Genomic DNA, 19,665 nt, shown 5'->3' on the forward strand with positions numbered 1-19,665 from the left:
TTGTAAATCAGATCCTGATATACAGTCTAGAGCGTCTAGGTTATTACTCTACGCATATTAAACACAGGAAAGGAGGTTTAAAAAAAACCCCTTTCAATGTACAAACATGAATTTAAAAACTGATTTTAAAAAATCACCTTTTTACATAATGTATATGGCAAAACTGCTTTAAATACATGGTTTTGGAAGAATTATTTACAAAATGTATCAGTCTGTGAAACAATTCACAAACAAAGCATACATAATTGCTTTACTTAGTTGTTGCATCTCAACTTTGGGAGATATAAATTTATTCGGCAGTATAGCAAACATAAAAACTGTGACAAAATATCTTAAGGGCAACCAAAAATTTGATCCTCAAAACAGTTTAAATACTAGGACTGCCAAAGTTTCTAAACGAGGACGTACTTTAATGATCCAGATGCCCATTTATAGTTCTACATTGTTTGAAGGACTGAGACAGACTCCCTTCAGTACAGGCAAAGCCGCTGGATGCAACCTCCTGTAAAAGGGACAGCTGAGAGCTATTGTCATTCGAAGAGTGAATTAACCTAGAATTTTCTTTTTTTCAATTTTATTAATATTTTAAAAAATACATAAAAATACAACATCCAATGTCTGAATAAATATATTTAACAAGTTGCAAGATAATACCTTATTTTACACAAAATTTTCAGCTTTAGAAATCTTGTTAAATAACTTCATTGTTGTTATATATTTCATTTTTGTCTTTTTGTAACAAAATAAAAACTCTGAAATTACATAGAAAAAAGACAAAATATTTTTGTCAAGGGATAAGATAGTCCACTGAAAACTTATTCACAATTCCACTGTAAACATTAATAAACATTAAAATATTTGCATAATTGTGTGCTCAAAAATCCTATAAAAAGTGGAAGACTTATTACAACTGTAGTTTTCAGTCAACTACACTTCCTTTCACAATTTATTTTGTCCCATTTACACCTTAAACCTGGGCACACTGCTGAACATATACTTTGGCAGTTCTAAATAGCAAGTGCTTCCACAAAAAAAAAAGAAAACCAACAACAACAATAAAATAACACAACATAAACCCCCTACTCACCAAGTGTTCAAATACATCTCAGTGAAAGTGCAGCAGTAACTATTTAGCTGGGTATTTTTATGTTTATCATGTGCACTTGCTTGTCTATGATTTCTATAACACCTGAAAGCTTTATTATACAAATTCAAATTTGCTAAGTGCCCTTTTTCTATCTTCACAAAAAAACGAAAAAAAAAAAAAAAAGGAAAAATTATGACAAATACGGCAGGCTGCCTAAACTTCAGTTATTAATCAGCTTATTTTTTTGCAACAGAAAAAAAAAAGAGAAGGGAATAGATACAATCCAGCCTGGAAAAGTGTACAGGATATATTTAGCAATGTCAAACCAGTTGAGTGCTTTCTGTGGTTGTATTTCAGGGTTTTGGGATTTATGTCCTTGGCAGCAAACTGCTGGGAAGGCAGAGAAAACATTTATCACCTGCATTCTACAGCAAGTACGTTCTGTGGGGGAGATGATGAGGAGGGACTCATTCCAGTGTCTGATGAAGCAGATGACATGGAGGCTCCTGCATGAGACACTGTAGAATCAAAAAAGCTACATTAGACCTGAAAACTATCACACACAGATAACCAGCCACCGGCAAATTAGAAATGAATTTCTTAACATTATTCACTTCAATTATAGTCCTCTTAAATGGTGCATGAAGGAATAACAACATTTTGTCAGCAAAAATTTTGTTTGGCTCAAATGAGTGGAATCAGTCTCTCATCACTTAAGTAACTCAGTTTAAAAAAGGCACCAGAAAATGTAAAGACTAAAGAGATATAAAATCTTAAATCCCTACTTGAAAGATCCCTGAAAGAAACTCACCTTGTCCCAAATCAGAAACGAGATCAACCTGAGATAAATTTTCACTATAGCAAATTCCTGCTTTATCTCTGGATTATAGGACCATAAAAGAATTCACTTATCCTGGAGAATTTCTTTTAACCAGCTAACCGTTGGCTTCCTATCTTTATCCTGTCCCAATATACCCGATGGACACAAAACTCTCATAAGCAAGAAGCAGTAATCTAAGTCAGGTATCAGAATCATGGGATCAGGATGGAAATGTGGGTGAGTGATTAGAAAAAGTCTTCAAATGACTTTAACAAAACTCTCCAGGACCATGGAGCATGGATTAAAGATCATTACTCTATGCATCAGGTGCTCTGTCATTTTTTAGTTTTTACTTTTTTCTTTGCAGGGCCCTCCTATCTCCTGCTAATCTTTGCCCAATTATTCCTATTTTACTTAAAGTCTTAATTTTTGTTTAAGTATACATCCCTCAATGTGTGTACTGCCAATATGACATGTAACTCATTACTACAAATTCTAATATATGTGCTAGAAGTCACTCAATGTTTCACTTTAATAACTCACTTCACACACAAAAAATTAAGAAAACAATAAAAGGAAGAAGACTATAAGAAAATAATCTTTTTAGTTGCCTGAACTTATATGACCTTTAGGAAACTCAAAGCCATTGAAGGTTCTCTGAAGAAAAGCTCAATTTATTAATTTGTTCTTCTTTCTGTGTTTAAAAATTCTGTAAAGACTTCTTGCTATTTACAGTTTTTAAAGAAAAGGACAAAGATGGAAGGTCGATCTCTTTCCTTTTGCTCCATCACATTTCCAGGAATTGAAAACTGCTGGACTTGGAGTAGAATGATTCAAGACCACATATGACACAGGCCATTTTATTAGTAATTCATCCCCTAACTCTCTGCCATAGATAGAAAACTTCTCTCAAGATGGGCAAGCCTATCAGATAATTTACTGTTTTTTTCTTAAAGGGACATCCCTCCTAGAGCCCTCCCCTCCTGTTCCATCCTATTCCTGAAATAGTTGCTTTGTAGGCCTGTTATGCAGTGATCATTCTAGGGCTTCCATATGCCATCACCTTGAGATTTTCCTTACTGTTTTCCTATGTGGGATTCCTTGTTTGCTGGATGTCATGTTATCTTAATAGCTTGGCTTCCAGTTTTTAGTGTCACCATTGAGAAATCTGACGTGAGAAATCTGATGCTGTTCTGAGACCCAGTTTTTTGTATATATCTTTATATGGTAAACTTTTGGAACCTTACCTTTATCCACAGGGTTCTGAAATTTCATAATGTGCTTTGGTGTGATTTTTTTTCCCCCATTCTTTATAGAGGTCGCAGGGAGTCCTTTCAGTTTTCTAACCCATCTCCTTCAGTTCTGGAAGTTTTTCTTATTTCTTTGATCACAACTTCCTCCTATGTTTATTCAGTGTTCTCTTTCTAGAAATCCTATGATTCGGAAGTTGGATCTCCCAGCCAGATCCTATACTTCTCTTCGTTATTCTCTCCTATTATCTTTTTGATCTTTTACTGGGATTTCTTTAGCCTTGCTATCTTACCCTTCTATTTATTTATTTTTATTCCAAATACCATATTTTTAATTTTTAAGAGATCCTTCATGTTCTCTGAATTTCATTGATAGTATCATATTCTTGTTTCAAGACTGCAGTAACTCTGGATATTAATTATAGTTTGTTTTTATATGGCACATTGTCCAAGTTCCTTTTTTCTATTGAATATTTTGGTTTCTGTCTTTATGTAAAGGCTTTCCTCAAACATCTGGTCTTGTGGCTTCCATATTTAAGAGGGAGCATTAAAAAGCTAACTGGAAGCTATACATGAGGCCGCAGGGCTTTTAAATGCTGGGCAGTGCACACATAGTGATTTGTAAGGATTTTGCTTTTTGGTTCAGGAACCTCCAAATACTGGTATCTATGTTAGATCACTTCCCTTGGGCTGACCAGTTTCTCCAGAGGAGTCTTCCAATCTCCTTCCAGGAAGGAGCATAAGCTTGGTTACCAGCTTTCAGAGAGACAAGAAGATGAGATCGTTGGTTGGAAAAGGGACAGGAGTCTCATCATTTAGTACTGGAAACTTTCACTCAAGCTCATTATTTTTGGTTTAGCACTTAACCCTCACCTTCAGCTATGGCTGGTGTCCCTGAGTCTTTCTATAAGCCTGTTGATCCCTCTCAGCCGCCAATAACTTAATCTCCTATTTTCTGCTGGAGTTAGGGGAAAAGAAGTTGGGATGAAAGGATCCAATTTCTCCTTCGTTTTTCAAACCATCTCCGATTTCCATCCTCACACCTCACACTATCCTCAGAGCTTTTCTGGGGTGATGTAGTATGAATTGGCTTGCTTCTCACTGTTTTGTCCCACTAGAAGGATACACAGGCTCAGGTGTTTAGCATTCTGTCATCTGCTAGGACACTTACAGTCCATCTGCTTCTCAGCTTCCAAAAGGTATGCTGCTGACATTTCTTGTCTACCGTAGTCAGTCTGCGGTCCCATTCTCTCGTCCTTGTGGGTACAGGGCTTTTACTATTCTTTACTATTATTTTAGTGAGGCCTGGGCTTGGGGTAGATATGATATGTCAATGTTTAACTAGAAGTCAATCCTATACATTTTTAAGGTTTAATTCAGATGCTATTCTCTCCTCATGATTATTCCGAAGTCAACTCTCCTTCCACCAACTCCTGTTCTTGTTAATATCACTCTCAGGGCCCTCAACATACAGCTCCACTAGACGTTAAGACTTTGAGATGGAGGTCTGTATCTCATTCATCTCTGTACTTCCACCACCTGAAAGAGGGCCTGGCATATGGTATGTGTGCATTAATGTTCTAAGCTGAACTATCTTATATAGTAGTTGCTTAGGAAATGACTTATGATCCCAACAAGATAACCTCCTAGAGGATAAGCCATATCCCTCTTCATTTTGATGAACCCCATAATGACAAATATAGTGCCTGTTAATAGGCAGCCAATAAATGTTTGTTGAGCAGTTGAGAGAAATTCAGAGGGAGTAAGCTCTTCTTAAGAACCCACCACATTTAGTAAAATCACACATTTTGTAAAACAGTTCATAGTCTCTTTCAAGAGTCTCATTCTGATTCAGTTGTTGACTCACTTCAACAATAGCAACAAAGAAGAAAACACTAGGAATCTAAAGATAACAATTAATAAATATATACTATATTAAAAAGTGGCAAACCTAAATCTTCTGAAGTGATAGGATATATATTTGAAAAATAGGGGGAAGAAAAATTATAATCACAAATTACCTTCTCTGTCTTTCTTTTTTAATCTTTTTCTCCTCCTATCTATGGTTGCAACTTCAGACTTCAAAGACATGTAATACTTTCTGATTTCCTGTAGTTTTTCTTGGAGAAAAGAGATTCTCTCCGTACTGTTCATGTTATCTAATTCATCTAAAAGGGAAAAAAAGTTAATTTGGATTTAAAAATAATTCTATGAGAAAAAAAGATGGCAGTTCTATCAAAAGTCCAACTCATAAATCAACAAAAGCTTTAGTTTATTAAAACCTAACAGTACACTAAATAAGGCTCTATAAAAATGGAAGACCTTAATTAAATTCATGAATAAGATTTCTATATATATCCCAAATATTCCACTAAACGTGTATTACTTAATGATGTATTACTGAAATAATCAGAAAAGCACAAGGAAACATCAACATACAGCAACTATGATCTATAATTGTAGTTATTTATCCAAATAGTGTCTTTGTATTGATGTTTTCCTCCTTTATTAATTATTTCCAATTGTCAGTACAAGAAAGGGTGTTTAAGTTTCATCAATTTATATAAATCATACATGTCTCATTCCATAACTGGAGAGCTTTCTCCAATCAATATTTATCAAGTTAGTATTATGAAAATACACAGATTTGTATTTAAGATAATAAGTAGTGATTATTAATAAGACAACATTTAGGATACCTAAATAAATGAATTTGCTAATCGTTATTCCTTATTTTGACATTTCAAAATATATACCACTTTGTAATATACATTCAAGTTTTCTATAAGCTTCTTACTGAGTTGAAAACTCCACTTATATGTCCGAGGAGATGAATTCGGATGTTTTTCTTTCTGTTTATCTTTTTCTCCATCTTTGATGTGAGGGGATATTCTTGCAGGAGATCGTGCAAGCTTCTGTGGCTTAGATACACTAAGATGCTTTACTGGGGTACATTTACTTGAATTGTCTAGGACAGGAAGATCTTCACTATCACTGCTTTGTCCTATAATAAGAAAAAACTGACTCAGGTTATAAATGATAAAAATCTCAAATATTAAAATGCAACGGACCCAGTAATTACACTTTTCGGTATCCTAAAGAAATAAATGCACAAATGTGCTAAGCTTTATAACAATAAAAAGATGGAAATAACCTAAATACCCACCAAAAGGGAAATGGCTAAGAATTATATATCACTATTATAGAATACTGTGCTAAAGTTGTTAAAAAGAATGAGCTAGAGTTCCTAAGAACAAAAATGGCAAAATATCCAAAATACATGGTGAAATGATAAAGTTAAAAAACAATAAGCATAGTATTGCCCCATTTATGTTTAAAACAAAACATAAAAACAACCCAAAAGGGGACCAACCCAAACTATATACATGAACAAGCACAAAATACACATCCAACTTTTAACATATGTATAATATATAAAATGTGTCAGATACTTGTTTGCAAGTCTACATCCCTCCTCACCAAATGTGTACTTAAAGATGCTTTTGGTTTTCACTTAATAACAAATTAGAATTTTCTCTCAACTTTTTCTGCTTTTTTTCAAAGTCTACACCCTACTTCCATCCTATTCACTCTCAACAGCCAACCTTCCCTTCTACTGAAAAGGCAAAGTTGAGGGTTACACACTCACTTTCCCAGCCCCTCCCCTACTGTGTCTGTCCTTATCTCCCTTTTTTGGCCTCAAAAAGAAGAGACTTAATGCTGGGCAAACTAGTCTCTTCAGCTATACTCTTGAAACCATTTATCCCCAGCTCCTCTGAAATATTCCAATGTCATTTTATCTTTCTTCTTTTTCCAGAGTCTATGAACATGCTTTAAGCTTTCCTACCCTTAGAGAAAGAGGGAGGGAAGGAGAGGAAAACCTCCCCCCTTTAGCTGGCACCTCTTTCCTTCTCTTTAGGGTCAAATTTCATGAAAGAGAAGTCCTTTGTTATTCTTATTTCCATACTTTCTAATCATGTCTCCTTCCCATGCTCTTGTTAGGGCCCCAAACACTTACTATTCACCAAATTCAATGAATATATTTTAATCCTACTTGAATATTCTATTGCATTTGAGACGTCTTTCTTATTCAAACCAACTAGTGTTAACTGATTTTCATTTATCTCTAATCTGCTTCTACTCTGCTCTTCCTGGCCCATTTAAAGGGATATGCCACATAATTCCACTTCTGGTCCTTTTTCTTCTCTTTTTACAACTCTCCCATAGCAGCTTTATCATCTTGTAATCCTTCAACAACTATCTTCTAAAAACAGACTTTCTTCGAAGCTCCAGACCCTTATTTTCCTAATAGGTGGTACCTCTAAAGCAACATTCCCTAAATTACTCTTCCAACGGCCTGCTGCTACTCCTATATGCTATATGTCAGTTAACCTGTTCCTCGTATCTAACTAATAATAATTGAGTACTAGTGATTTTATGTCCCAGTTCTCTTAATTCATTCCTTCTTTCACTGCCTTAGTTAAGCCAAAGATTCTTTCCAAAAAGAAAAACTGATCATCTCCTTTTTTTTTTCCTTTTTAATCTTTTTAACTTTTTATTTTGAGACAATCTTCAAACTTACAAAAAAGAGAAGAACAATTACCAAAGAATGTTTTTCTGCCATTCGAGGATAAGTTGCCCTGCCATATTTGAATACTTTAGTGTTCTCTTCTTACAAATAAGAACATTCTCCCTGTATTAGTTATCTACAAATTAGCCCCAAACTTAGCAGTTTAAAACTACAAATGTTTAGTGTCTCACACGGTTTCAGAGGGTTAGAATCTGGGAACAGCTTGGCTGTGTGGTCCAGCTCAGGGAATCTTGTGAGGTTGCAGTCAAGCTTTTAGCCAAGATTCTGGTCTCTGAAGACTTGACTGGAGCTGGAGGATATGCTCCAAGATGGCTCACTCACATGGCTGTTAGTGAGTGTTGGGAGGCCTCAGTTCCTTGCTGGCTGTTGGCAGGATATGCTCAGTTCCTCACCACGTGGGCCTCTCCATACACTGCTTGAGTGACCTCACACCATGGCAGCTAACCTCCCCCAGAGCAAGTGATCCAAGGGAGAGCAGGAAGGAATTTGCAGTGCTTTTTATGACCTATTCTCTGAAGACATACTCCATCACGTCCACTTTATTTTATTAGTTAGAAGGGAGTCACTAAATTCAGCCCGTACTCAAGAGGAAGGGATTAGGCTTTGCCTCTTGAAGGGAAACATATCAACACATTTGTGGATATGTCTTAAAAACCACCACACTCCTAAAGAACCATAATACAACCATCAAAATCAGGAAATTAACACAGATATATTACTATCATCTAATCCTCAGATCCCACACAAGTATCTCTACTTGACCTGATAATGTTCTTTACAGCAATAGGATCCAGGTGAGAATTATATACTGCATTTAGTTATCACACCTCATAAATCTCCTTTAATCTGCAACGGTTCCTCTTTCTTTGACTTTCATGACCTTGACAATTTTTAAAATTATAGGCCAGTTATTTTATAGGACATCCTTCAGTTTGAATTTGTTGATGGGTCCTCGTGATTACAGTCAGGTTATACACATCTTTGACAGGAATATTACAGATGTGCAGCTATGTTCTTCTTATTTCATCCTGTCAGGTGGTACATTTCACTTTGTCCCATTGCTGGTGGTGTTCACTTCATTTGACTAAGGTGATGTCTGCCCAGCTCATCCACTGTAAAGTTACTCATTTTCCCTTTGTAATTCCTGCTGTCTTTCTAGTCTCATCTCCCATCACTCTTTCCCTATACTCTAGACCTGTCTTGTCCAGCCACTAGCCATATCTGGCTACTGAGGACTTGAAATATGGCTCAAAGGTTTTTCTTTGAAATGCCTTTTATCTTAAATAAATTATATGCCCCTTCCTTGAAATATGTATCTACTGTAATCTAGAATTTCCCTTTCAGACTTGTATGAAGGCATGCTTTGGAGGTAAAATTTTAATTTGTCAAAATCAACCATGTTTATTTCTATTTACTATATTCTACAACTTAATTTTACTCCTTATTGTACAGAAATCTGTTTTTCATGTAATCTATTCTTACTGGTTTACTAATTTTCCTGTTTGTTTCAATAAGAATTTTATTTCCCTATATTTCAAACTTACTGTGTTACTATTTAAAAGTCAGTTTTTCTAGATTAAAGGAAAACATTCCATTCAGAAATGTAAACTTAATCTGCTTTTATTACCAGAGCAAATGTTATTTTTCTTTTGTTCAAGATTCCCAAATGTATTCCTCTAATATTAAACTGCTTTACATAAGAAATACAAATGAAATAAGCATAAAAAATAACCACAGCTATCCCAGCTCTAAATAAAATTGACAAGCACCTTCAGATTAAAAACTAATGGAAAAATTGCTACTTTTCAGAACATAATGAACCAAATTGCGTTTTAAGCTGACACAAATGATCAAGCCAACAAACTGCTGAAAGTACTAACACCACACTAAAGCCAGCATTGAAAAGTACCAACCTGCTCCATTCTTTTCATTTTTGGCTACAGCACTTGTTCGCTTTGGGGTTCGCTTCTGTTTTTTTGCCAATAATCCACTAGTTCCATCACTTGGCCTTTTCTGACCTGAAATAAGTGAAAAGAGAGAATTAGAAAAAAAAAAAATCAAGAGCAAGAACATTCATTCACCTATCTACTCTACACGAATTTCCACGTGTATGTTTAAAAAAAAAAAAAAAAAAGGAGGGGAGGGAGGGAGAGAGTAAAGAAGGAAGGAAGGAGGACGGGAGGGTACTTAACAGATCATTAGTTCCTAAAACTCTTGGTTTACTAGTTTTTGGTTTTAATATAACGGTTGATTTTCTCCCTAGGAAGTCCTTACCCTTCTCTCTGCTCTCTCTTTCTTGAACAATTATACTACAGGTACCAGAGGCAACGCTGGCTTCAAATCCATTTGCTGATTCCCTCTCACAGAGACCTTCTTGAGATTCTTCAGCAATACTATCAACCTCAATGGTTATGTCACTCTCACTTTTTATACTTCGAGACTCATCTTGGCTGAGAGTAAGTGGTGAAGCTACTGAAAAGTTATGCTGTACTGCAGGAGGTAGGGCAGGTGGAATAGAAACAAGAGAGTTAGATTCAGAGCTTTCAACTACTACATCCTCAGTACTGGTCTTATCCTTTTCATCCAAATCATCCAAATCTACTTCATGGCAAACCAAGGTTTCCGGCCCAATCAGAGGCATTGCATCCTCTTCTTCTTTTAATGGAGTATTTACAGTTTCTTCAGCTGGACTATCAAATTTTTCTTTAGTCAATTCTTGAATGCATTGGTTTGGCTCTGCTATTAATGATGGCATTCCTTCATTTTCTATTTCAAAGTGTTGTTCAAAATTTAAGTTTTTCATTCCGTCAGATGCAACACAATCACTGGTCCTTTCTTGAGAAATGCTATTTGTCATTTCCATTCCATTCTCAATTCTTACTTTTTTCTCTGGTGATGACTGTCCCAGTATTTTCCGTTTCAACTTTTTTTCTTTTGCACATTGGTCAATTTCATCTTCTGTAGCAGAAGAAAAGTTTTTACTGTCTAATGAAGAAAATTCTATACTCTGAGCTTCTATATGAGGTTCAGTTCCTGCTTCATCCTGGCTAAATGATGAAATCTTTATAATTTCTAAAGAAAGATCTTTTGTCTTGCTTCGTCTTCCCTTTCCTTTAGGAGATTTTTCTGCCTCTTTCTTAACTTCATCTGCTTGTTCCACTTTATTTCCAAAAATCTGTACTATTTGTTCATTCTCTCCAACTTCTAACTTCAAGGTTTCTAAAGGCTGCATTTGAGTCCTATCATTTTCTTTTAATATATGTGCAGCAATCTTTGGATTTTCTTCATCTAGTTTATCATCACTTAAACTTTCATTTTTTTCTAATTCTTCTTTAATATCAGGAGAAAGTTCTTCAGTCATCAAATTCTTTTCTAAAAGGTCTTCCGTTTCACTATCAGATGAACAGGAGTCTGCAAGAGGAAATACTGTATTACAAAGGTTTCTATCTTAATTACCAATGCAATTTTATAATAAAAATTCTGCCAAAGACAAAACTCTTAATCAAGTACCTCTGAATACCTCCTTGTAGAAATTTCTTATGTAAAATAAATCAGGACTTCCCTGGTGACACAATGGTTAAGAATCTGCCTGCCAATGCAGAGGACACGGATTCAAGCCCTGGTCCGGAAAGATCCCACATGCCGCAGAGCAACTAAGCCTGTGCACCACAACTACTGAGCCTGTGCTCTAGAGCCCACGCACCACAACTACTGAGCCCGCACGCCGCAACTACTGAAGCCCACGCACCTAGAGCCTGTGCTCCGCAACAAGAGAAGCCACCGCAATGAGAAGCCCACGCAGCAAAACGAAGAGTAGCCCCTGCTTACCACAACTAGAGACAGCCCACGTGCAGCAACGAAGACCCAACGCAGCCAAAGATAAATAAATAAATAAATAAAATTTAAAAATACAAATTAAAAAAATAAATAAATCATACATTTGTGCCAAAAATGGGGGAGGGGAGACCTCAAATTCCATGTGAAAATACACTGCATAGAAAATATTACTGTCTCAATTCTATAAAAGAGCTATTTTGCAATTTTTACTAGTATCGTATTTAGGCTACAGCAACCCCTAGAAAAATCAAAGGACCAGTACTGAGATATGAAGTTAATACGTTAAGTGGTTTGATCTGAGATCTAGAAGGTACTGATTAATAAATGAGATGCCCATTTTGCGTCCTTAGAAAGGAATATGATATTCTACTTAATTCTGAAAAAATGTACAGGATGAGAAGCTTGAATTCTCAAAACTTTAAATATTCCTCTGATTAAGAGACAGGAAAGTATAGGCCAGCTACCTTAAATCATTCTCTTTAACTCAGAGAATTTTTAAAATAATAACTAGGGTTCTAAGACGGTATGGAAGTTGTAAAATACAAAAATTCTACCCACATGGTGTTCATATTCTAAAGAAGTGCAAAAAAGCAAGCTTAAATGTACTTTTTAAATGAAAAGGTGTGTAGTTTTATTTTGTGGTTTTATCATATACAGAATTTAGAATTTTTTCTCATGTTAAAAAAAGTAGGGACTTCCCTGGTGGTGCAGTGGTTAAGAATCTGCCTGCCAATACATGGGTCACGGGTTCGAGCCCTGGTCCAGGGAGATCCCACATGCCCCGGAGCAACTAAGCCTGTGCGCCACAACTACTGAGCCTGTGCTCTAGAGCCCGTGAGCCACAACTACTGACCCCATGTGCCGCAACTACTGAAGCCCGCGCAGCTAGAGCTGGTGCTCCGCGACAAGAGAAGCCACCACAATGAGAAGCCCACGCACCACAACGAAGAGTAGCCCCCGCTCGCCACAACTAGAGAAAGCCTGCACGCAGCAACGAAGACCCAACGCAGCCAAAAATAAATATAAACAAAATAAATTTTTTTTAAAAAGTAGTTTTTTACTTTTATGAAGTAGTTTAGCAAGACCATGCATAGTTCTGTAGACTGTACACTGCACATTGGCATGCATCTAAGAGGGCATCTTCCACTTTGTGGACATCTCGCATTTGTGTATTATGACAACCTTCCAGCAGATGGCAGTAAAGAGGAGGAAAGATGCCGTTTTCTCCACGTGGTGGGCTCATGGCAATCCTGTGGTTCAGAAAAGCTTTTTTCTTCAAGGGAGGGAAATTTTTATATGAACGTTTTCTAAATTTAACATTTCTTAAACTACATGGAAAAATATACAAAGGTAGAAAAGTGGGAAAAACGGTAAAATCAGACTAAAATATGTTCACCTATGTTCATCACAAAACATGCCTCTACCACATTAGTTTGTCCTGTCTTTGAACAACGCAGTCACAACTTTATTGAAAGACCCTAGGTGAACAGCAATAGATTACAGGAGACACTGGCACATGCTTTGTAGGACAGTGCAGCACACAGGAGGACGCATGGCTTTTCAACCCACCCTCTGTTAAAATAGAATATTCCTATGGGGGCTTCCCTGGTGGTGCGGTGGTTAAGAATCCGCCTGCCAACGCAGGGGACACGGGTTTGAGCCCTGGTCCGGGAAGATCCCACATGCCACGGAGCAACTAAGCCCACGTGCCACAACTACTGAAGCCCGCGCACCTAGAGCCCGTGCTCCGCAACAAGAGAAGCCACTGCAATGAGAAGCCTATGCACCGTAACGAAGAGCACACCGCAACAAAGAGTAGACCCCACTCGCCACAACTAGAGAAAGCCCGCACACAGCAACGAAGTCCCAACGCAGCCAAAAATAAATAAATAATTTTTTTAAAAAAAGAAAGAATATTCCTACGGTATTAACAAGAAAAGTTATCCCTAATTAAGTAGAACATCACTAAATTTTAAATAAACATGATATAGCAAAATAAACATTTTCTTCAAATCAAATTTTGTAGTTTAAATCATATAGTAAAAGCCTAGGGACTTCCGTGGTGGTGCAGTGGTTAAGAATCCGCCTGCCAAGGCAGGGGACACAGACAGGTTCGATCCCTGGTCCGGGAAGATCCCACATGCTGCGGAGCAACTAAGCCCGTGCGCCACAACTACTGAGCCTGCGCTCTAGAGCCCGTGAGCCACAACTACTGAAGCCTGTGCACCTAGAGCCCATGCTCCGCAACAAGAGAAGCCACTGCAATGAGAAGCCCGTGCACCGCAACGAAGAGTAGCCCCCGCTCGCCACAACTAGAGAAAGCCCGCGCACAGCAACAAAGATCCAACGCAACCAAAAATAAATAAATAAAATTGATTCCTTAAAAAAAAAAAAAAAAAACCTAGATAACTTTCTATGAATCTCTCACATAACTGAAGTTTTATTATTTTTATTATTGATTTTTAAAAAACCAGTGATTCTCAGAATTGAGCACCTTCCATTCCATTTGACAGAGGTGAGCTGTCTGGCATATTGATGTGAGCGCTGCTGGTACCTGATTTTCCGTCGCTGTTTGGAGTCTTAGACAAACCATATGGCATGTTTGATGAAAGAGTAGATTTTAAAGGAGGTCGTCCCCGTTTTGACTTCTGCCTCTCCTCATCCCTCTTTTCATCCTTCTCACTGTCTTCTTTGTTCTGGGTAACAACAACAAAATGTATGAGAAGCACCAGCCTATGAAAAATGAACAGTCTACTTCTCCAAGGAAAACTATAACTCAGAAAGGTTTGTTATGTCAACTCCTAATCTGTAGTTATGGAAAAATAAAAATTAAATAGTTTTCTAAAATATTTGTGTACTTATATGAATATGATGTTCTACAACTTCAACTTGGAACACTGCAATTATATTGTGAAGGTCAGAGTCAGTACATTAGAGAGCTATACACTACTCAGCTCTCCCCCTTGTTTCTTACTATTCCCTGAGGAAAAGAAAGATATGTCATCATCTCCACAACAAAGGCTGAAAATTGTGGGTGTGCATGAGGGTACAACTGGCCAATGTATGTTTTAAAATTTAGTATTAGCTTCCAGCATTTAAAAATCAGATTTCACATTTTAAAAAATAGAGTTGTCTTAAAAAATCCTAAAATCTGGCAACCCTGGGTCTGCATCCCACAGCAGAGTGGTTAGTTCCATTCTCTCTAGATGAGGAACTTGACCTCTTCTTTGTCACTCTCAGTCCTACTTTACCCCTTTTCTAGAGAACCTCATAGGCCTTTGTGTTTGAAGTCTGTGCCCTAGGGGTCACCAGTTTTCACCTTTCCTGAAACAGCGTGGTAATGTGTTTACATTTTTTACTTTTTAAGCTTCTGGGTTGTAGAAGAGAAAATCACAATTACTTTGAAAGACTCAAGATGATTATACAATGAGAAAACAACGTTTATAGAAAATACAATATGAATAATTCCTGTACTTATCATAAAGGATATGGCACCTATGTACATACTTTAGCTTTTTTCTTCTGTTTTTTCTTTGGTCCACCTTTGTCCAACGGCCAGATTATCCTGTCAGCCTTCACCCATTCATCATACCTTAAAATAAAGGATATATTAAAAATTCACAAGAATACCTTATTTGAAATGTACTCACCAAATAAAAACAACAGTGAGACAGGCTAAAGAATCTGGTTCTAGTGTTGGCAGAAATGCGAAGGGCACAGATGCTAGTTTGCTGGTAACATGTGTGCCAAGTACTGTACTAGGTGTTTTATGTACCTGCCACCAACAGGGCAAGGCAAGAGAATTTCTCAGGGAAAACAGGCTTACAGGGATAGCAGGGTAGGCAAACTCTAAATAGATGCAAGATTGTTTGAACTGCCTTCTTTTCCACAACTCCCACACATCTGAGCTTAATGAAATAAGTTGATTCTGCACTGGAATTCATTCTATTGACCGAATAATGCAAAACAAGTCAGGTAAATTCAAGTTTGTAATATGCTCAGTTCCAGATTATTTTATGAAGTCCTTTTCAACTCTTTTCCTCTCAGAACTCTCTCTAGCCTCCAGTATTTCTAATAAAATTTTATTCTGAGCTGTATCACCTCTAAGACTGAAATTTTTTATAGATATTTCCTTTACCTAAGTTTACTCTGTTTAGCTCAAGTTGAGAACTCCTCATTTTCCCCTTTCCCAAAATACTGACATCACCTCTAGATTTTAACATAGTCCAAGTTACTAATCAGGGGCAAATAAGGAATTAAACTTCCTAGAACTAAATAACAGCTTTTATATTATATGAATATATAGGTATTTACAGAGCTCAACCAAAATCTAAAATCTGAACATTTAAGCAGAACAACTACAGGCAGTCCTTGCTTTGAACTGCACCATGATGATGGGAACCATACCCTCACTTTGTTACCCAGTTACCGTGAAGTCACGCAAAAGAAGGGCACTGTTCCAATATGCGCAAGTTCAGCTGACACAGTACCATGACTACCTATACTGTGGTTTAAAAATGATCTTCTCCTGCATTAACCCAATATCTAGCAGTACGGAAGGTCAATGAAAACCCATTAACCATGTGAATTCCAGTTAGGTAACCAGTTAGGAAGAACATGAGCCTGTAATAAAAAAATGACTGTGAGGAAGAGTCATACAGTAAAACATTAAAAAAATGAGACAGAAGGATGATAGGAGTGGGAAATTCTGGAAAGCAGAACAGACACACTGATGGCAAATAAAAGTAGATGGATGTGAACTAAATAGAATCTGAGGAAAAAAGAAGGCTACAATGGGCTGCAACTGCAAAGCAGGGACTCGAGGTTGGTAAGCACGGTCTTTCTTCCCAAATTCAGTACACACATACAAAACAACTGGGAGATGGACGAAAAAGTTTGTTTTTAGTGTTGGCAGAAATGTGAAGGGCACAGGGGCTGGTTTGAGAAAAGAGAAAAGAAATTTTAAAGTTTTATACGCTATTCATTAAAACCATACTCTTTTAAAATGACGTGAGAGGACAGAAACCAAACTCCCCCTCACTAAAGAAAACAGTTAATGTTTATTGAGCACTTACTAACTATATTCGGCGCTAATTATATTAACTTTGCATGTTAATATAGATATTAGCACTGCTTCTCACAGAATCCCTGTAAAGTAGGTACTCTGTCTTCCCCAATTCAGATGAGGGAATTGAGGCATAACAGGGCACACAATGAGTATGCAGGGAAATTTTGGAGCACTCTGGCTCAAAGCAACTACAGGGCAAGCAGAGATACTGAACACACAAGACTTTCTAACGGAGAAAGAGAAAAGTAGTCCCTGACATTCAGGAACCAGCCTGGTACTATTAGCTGGGCCTTGCTGTTGCTACGGAGCTGTTCTGGCCCTCACAGCTTGGGCGTGTTGTTCTCATGTTGAATGTGAACAATTTCGCAGAACATCGGCATCAGACAGGTCTGTTCCGTGGCCATAATGGATCAAGACAAAAACAAGACCACTCCCTAGTTGTGTCTCAACACAGAAGAAAACAGGAACATTGTCCAAGCCACAGAAATGACCAAACGTCCTTTTTTTTCCTGACTGCTGCTGCTTTACCAATTATAGCATTAACCTTGCTCTAGTCTTCTCTCCTTATAGATAAGATTAAGATAACCAATCACAGAACTACCCCCCACTTCTTGACAGCATCCAGTCTAGAGCAAAGCCCCGTTTCCTTAAACCCTCCCCAAAATCACCTAACAGAAGCTCAGATCTAAGTCCTATCTAATATTCTTTTTTTATTAATTAACCAATTCAGAATTGTTACAGTGCTTGATACAGGCTTGATTTCTGATAAATTTAATAAACAAATAAACAAACAAACAAAACCACTTGCAGTGCTGGGAGCCATGGGCCTGGCTTCCTACAGGATGTTTCCACAGAATCCTGGGCTATTGCTTTTCCCCAAGGTGGTACTGTAAGCTTTCACAGATCCACCCTCTAACTGAGGTGCCAAGCTGTGTGTTCTCCCTCACTGAAAATGAGTAGTAAATCCAACTTGTTCAACTACAGACGTGATCCTGGTGACCTTTGGCTGGAAGTATTGACATAGCTAGTGAAACAGTGGGAATGATAGGAATCTTGGAAAATTCAGATACAAGATGTGCTTTGTAAATACATATATACTATTTGCTTTAGTTCTTTAAAACATTAAATGGATCTTTCTGAACCAATGAAAGAAATTTCAAAAAAAGAAAATAATTTCTTGCTTACCTGACATTCCATCCATAGTAATGTACCAAGTATAAAACTTCTCCATCATCAATTTCAGTGCCTTTAATACTGGCTTCATAGATTTTCTGCGTTTTCCCTCGTCCATATTTTACTTTCACTTTGGTTCCTGTTAGGCAAGGTTCTGTGTCTTCCTCATCTTCCTCCCCTTCAGAGTCACATTTGCTTTCGGTTTCTTCCCTGCAGTAAGTTATAACATTGATAATGCTACTAATAACTTAATGGAAAACAAAATAATATACGCTAAAAGAATCCAACATGTAGAAGAGTCATAACCTAATTATTACCTTAATAACATGTCAGTGGAGGAGGAGAAGAAGGAGGAGAAGGAGAAGATTTTTATAGACTACTTACTAAGGAATTTATTTATTATGTAAAGGTGCACTGTACCTAAAGCAAATCCATACTTCTTAAAGGCCAATCAATAATCACAGTTAATGATGATGTGGAGTCAAATAAGTCACTTTTGATAAAGCAAAATACGGACAACATGCTTCGAAAAAGTCTTTAGGATTCATACTCAAGTGCCACCTTACATGTGAAAATGACCTAAAGATAGTTTTTAACTTCCTGCAACTAAAATGTCTTTTAAGTCTACTTTACTACTACTTTCTGCTCAATTCAGAATGGTTCTTAACCAAGACTTAGTTTTCTGGTGGGCAAAATAATGAACAAGGGCTAACTACCTTACTAACTCTATCTTTTAAACTATTGATAGTTTCTATTTTAAAGGTTTCCCCACCCTAACATAGAAACAATAGATACTTGAGTATTAGGCCACTTGTTATAACTGTGGGATAGCACCAGGAGAACAAAGCTTTGCGTCATCTTATGTTGATTCCTATTTGTTTTTACGCATCTCCCATCGGTTCTTCTCTGTTTTGATAATCAGATATAAAGGAGATTCACACAGGGAGGTCCAACAATATTTTTCATATTTTTATAAATAAAACATTCTTTATTAGCCCGGCAAGGATTCAGAAAAGATTTGCATCAAAGATCATACTAGCGTCACAAGAGTTTTAAAAAGCTTAAAAGGAGGTACTGTGTTCTGTCATAAACATAGGGCATTATTTTAGGGACCACTGGGGGACCCGACATGAAGAAGCTTTGATAACCCATTAGCAGTGGGAATGTTTTCTTTCCAAGGGCATCTTCCAATTATATCCTGATAAGGTTAATTTCAAAACACCATGAGCAACTACTTAAGACAGAAGTCTCTATAAATAAAAAAGTTTCCTATTTCCATAATTCCTGCTACTGAATGAGAATACAGACTATGTTTGTATATTCAATTTTTATTTAGTAAAAGGAAATATCATTCTTCATATTCAAGTCTGAAACTTTCTGTCTCTAAAATAAATATTTATTCCATTTACATATCAATTAATTATAAAGGCTTTTTAAACCACATAGTGTGTATGTGTGTATATATATATATATATATATATATGTATATTACATGTTTGATGCATTACTATAAAATATATACATTTTGATGCTTATTTTTAACAAATCTTCAAACTGTAATTAGGCCTTACTTTTTAAGTGGTTTATCCTTGCTTAAATTTATTGTCCAAATATTTCAAATACTACACTCACATCATTATACTCAACTCCAATTATTTCCTCCCACTTTCCCTAATCCTAATCCTATTTCAAGACAGAACTTGCTTTATTCACTGATCTAATTCACATGTAATTGTGAAAGCTCCTGTACCTATTTGTACTGAATCATAAAATTACCTCTCCCACTCACCAATCCTTACTATTTTTCCAGTAATTTTCTCAACGGTTAATTTTCAGATG

The 19,665-nt window shown here is 36.7% G+C and overlaps 1 protein-coding gene across 2 annotated transcripts in view; it reads right to left on the reverse strand.

The window, feature by feature from the left end:
- Window positions 1-798: 798 nt before the first annotated feature.
- Window positions 799-19,665, reverse strand: part of ARID4A (AT-rich interaction domain 4A) — a 55,551-nt gene continuing 36,684 nt past the window's right edge. For both annotated transcript variants that reach the window (XM_068544820.1, XM_068544821.1), the window contains exons 17-24: window positions 17,839-18,036; window positions 15,093-15,177; window positions 14,140-14,281; window positions 10,023-11,159; window positions 9,662-9,766; window positions 5,955-6,161; window positions 5,179-5,325; window positions 799-1,605 (exon numbers count right to left, since the gene is read on the reverse strand). In XM_068544820.1, coding sequence (XP_068400921.1) covers window positions 1,502-1,605; window positions 5,179-5,325; window positions 5,955-6,161; window positions 9,662-9,766; window positions 10,023-11,159; window positions 14,140-14,281; window positions 15,093-15,177; window positions 17,839-18,036 — 2,125 coding nt within the window. In that variant the 3' untranslated portion in view covers window positions 799-1,501. The remainder of the gene's footprint in view (window positions 1,606-5,178; window positions 5,326-5,954; window positions 6,162-9,661; window positions 9,767-10,022; window positions 11,160-14,139; window positions 14,282-15,092; window positions 15,178-17,838; window positions 18,037-19,665) is intronic.

This window comes from Eschrichtius robustus, chromosome 1 (genome assembly GCF_028021215.1).
Source record: "Eschrichtius robustus isolate mEscRob2 chromosome 1, mEscRob2.pri, whole genome shotgun sequence".
Taxonomy (NCBI): domain Eukaryota; kingdom Metazoa; phylum Chordata; class Mammalia; order Artiodactyla; family Eschrichtiidae; genus Eschrichtius; species Eschrichtius robustus.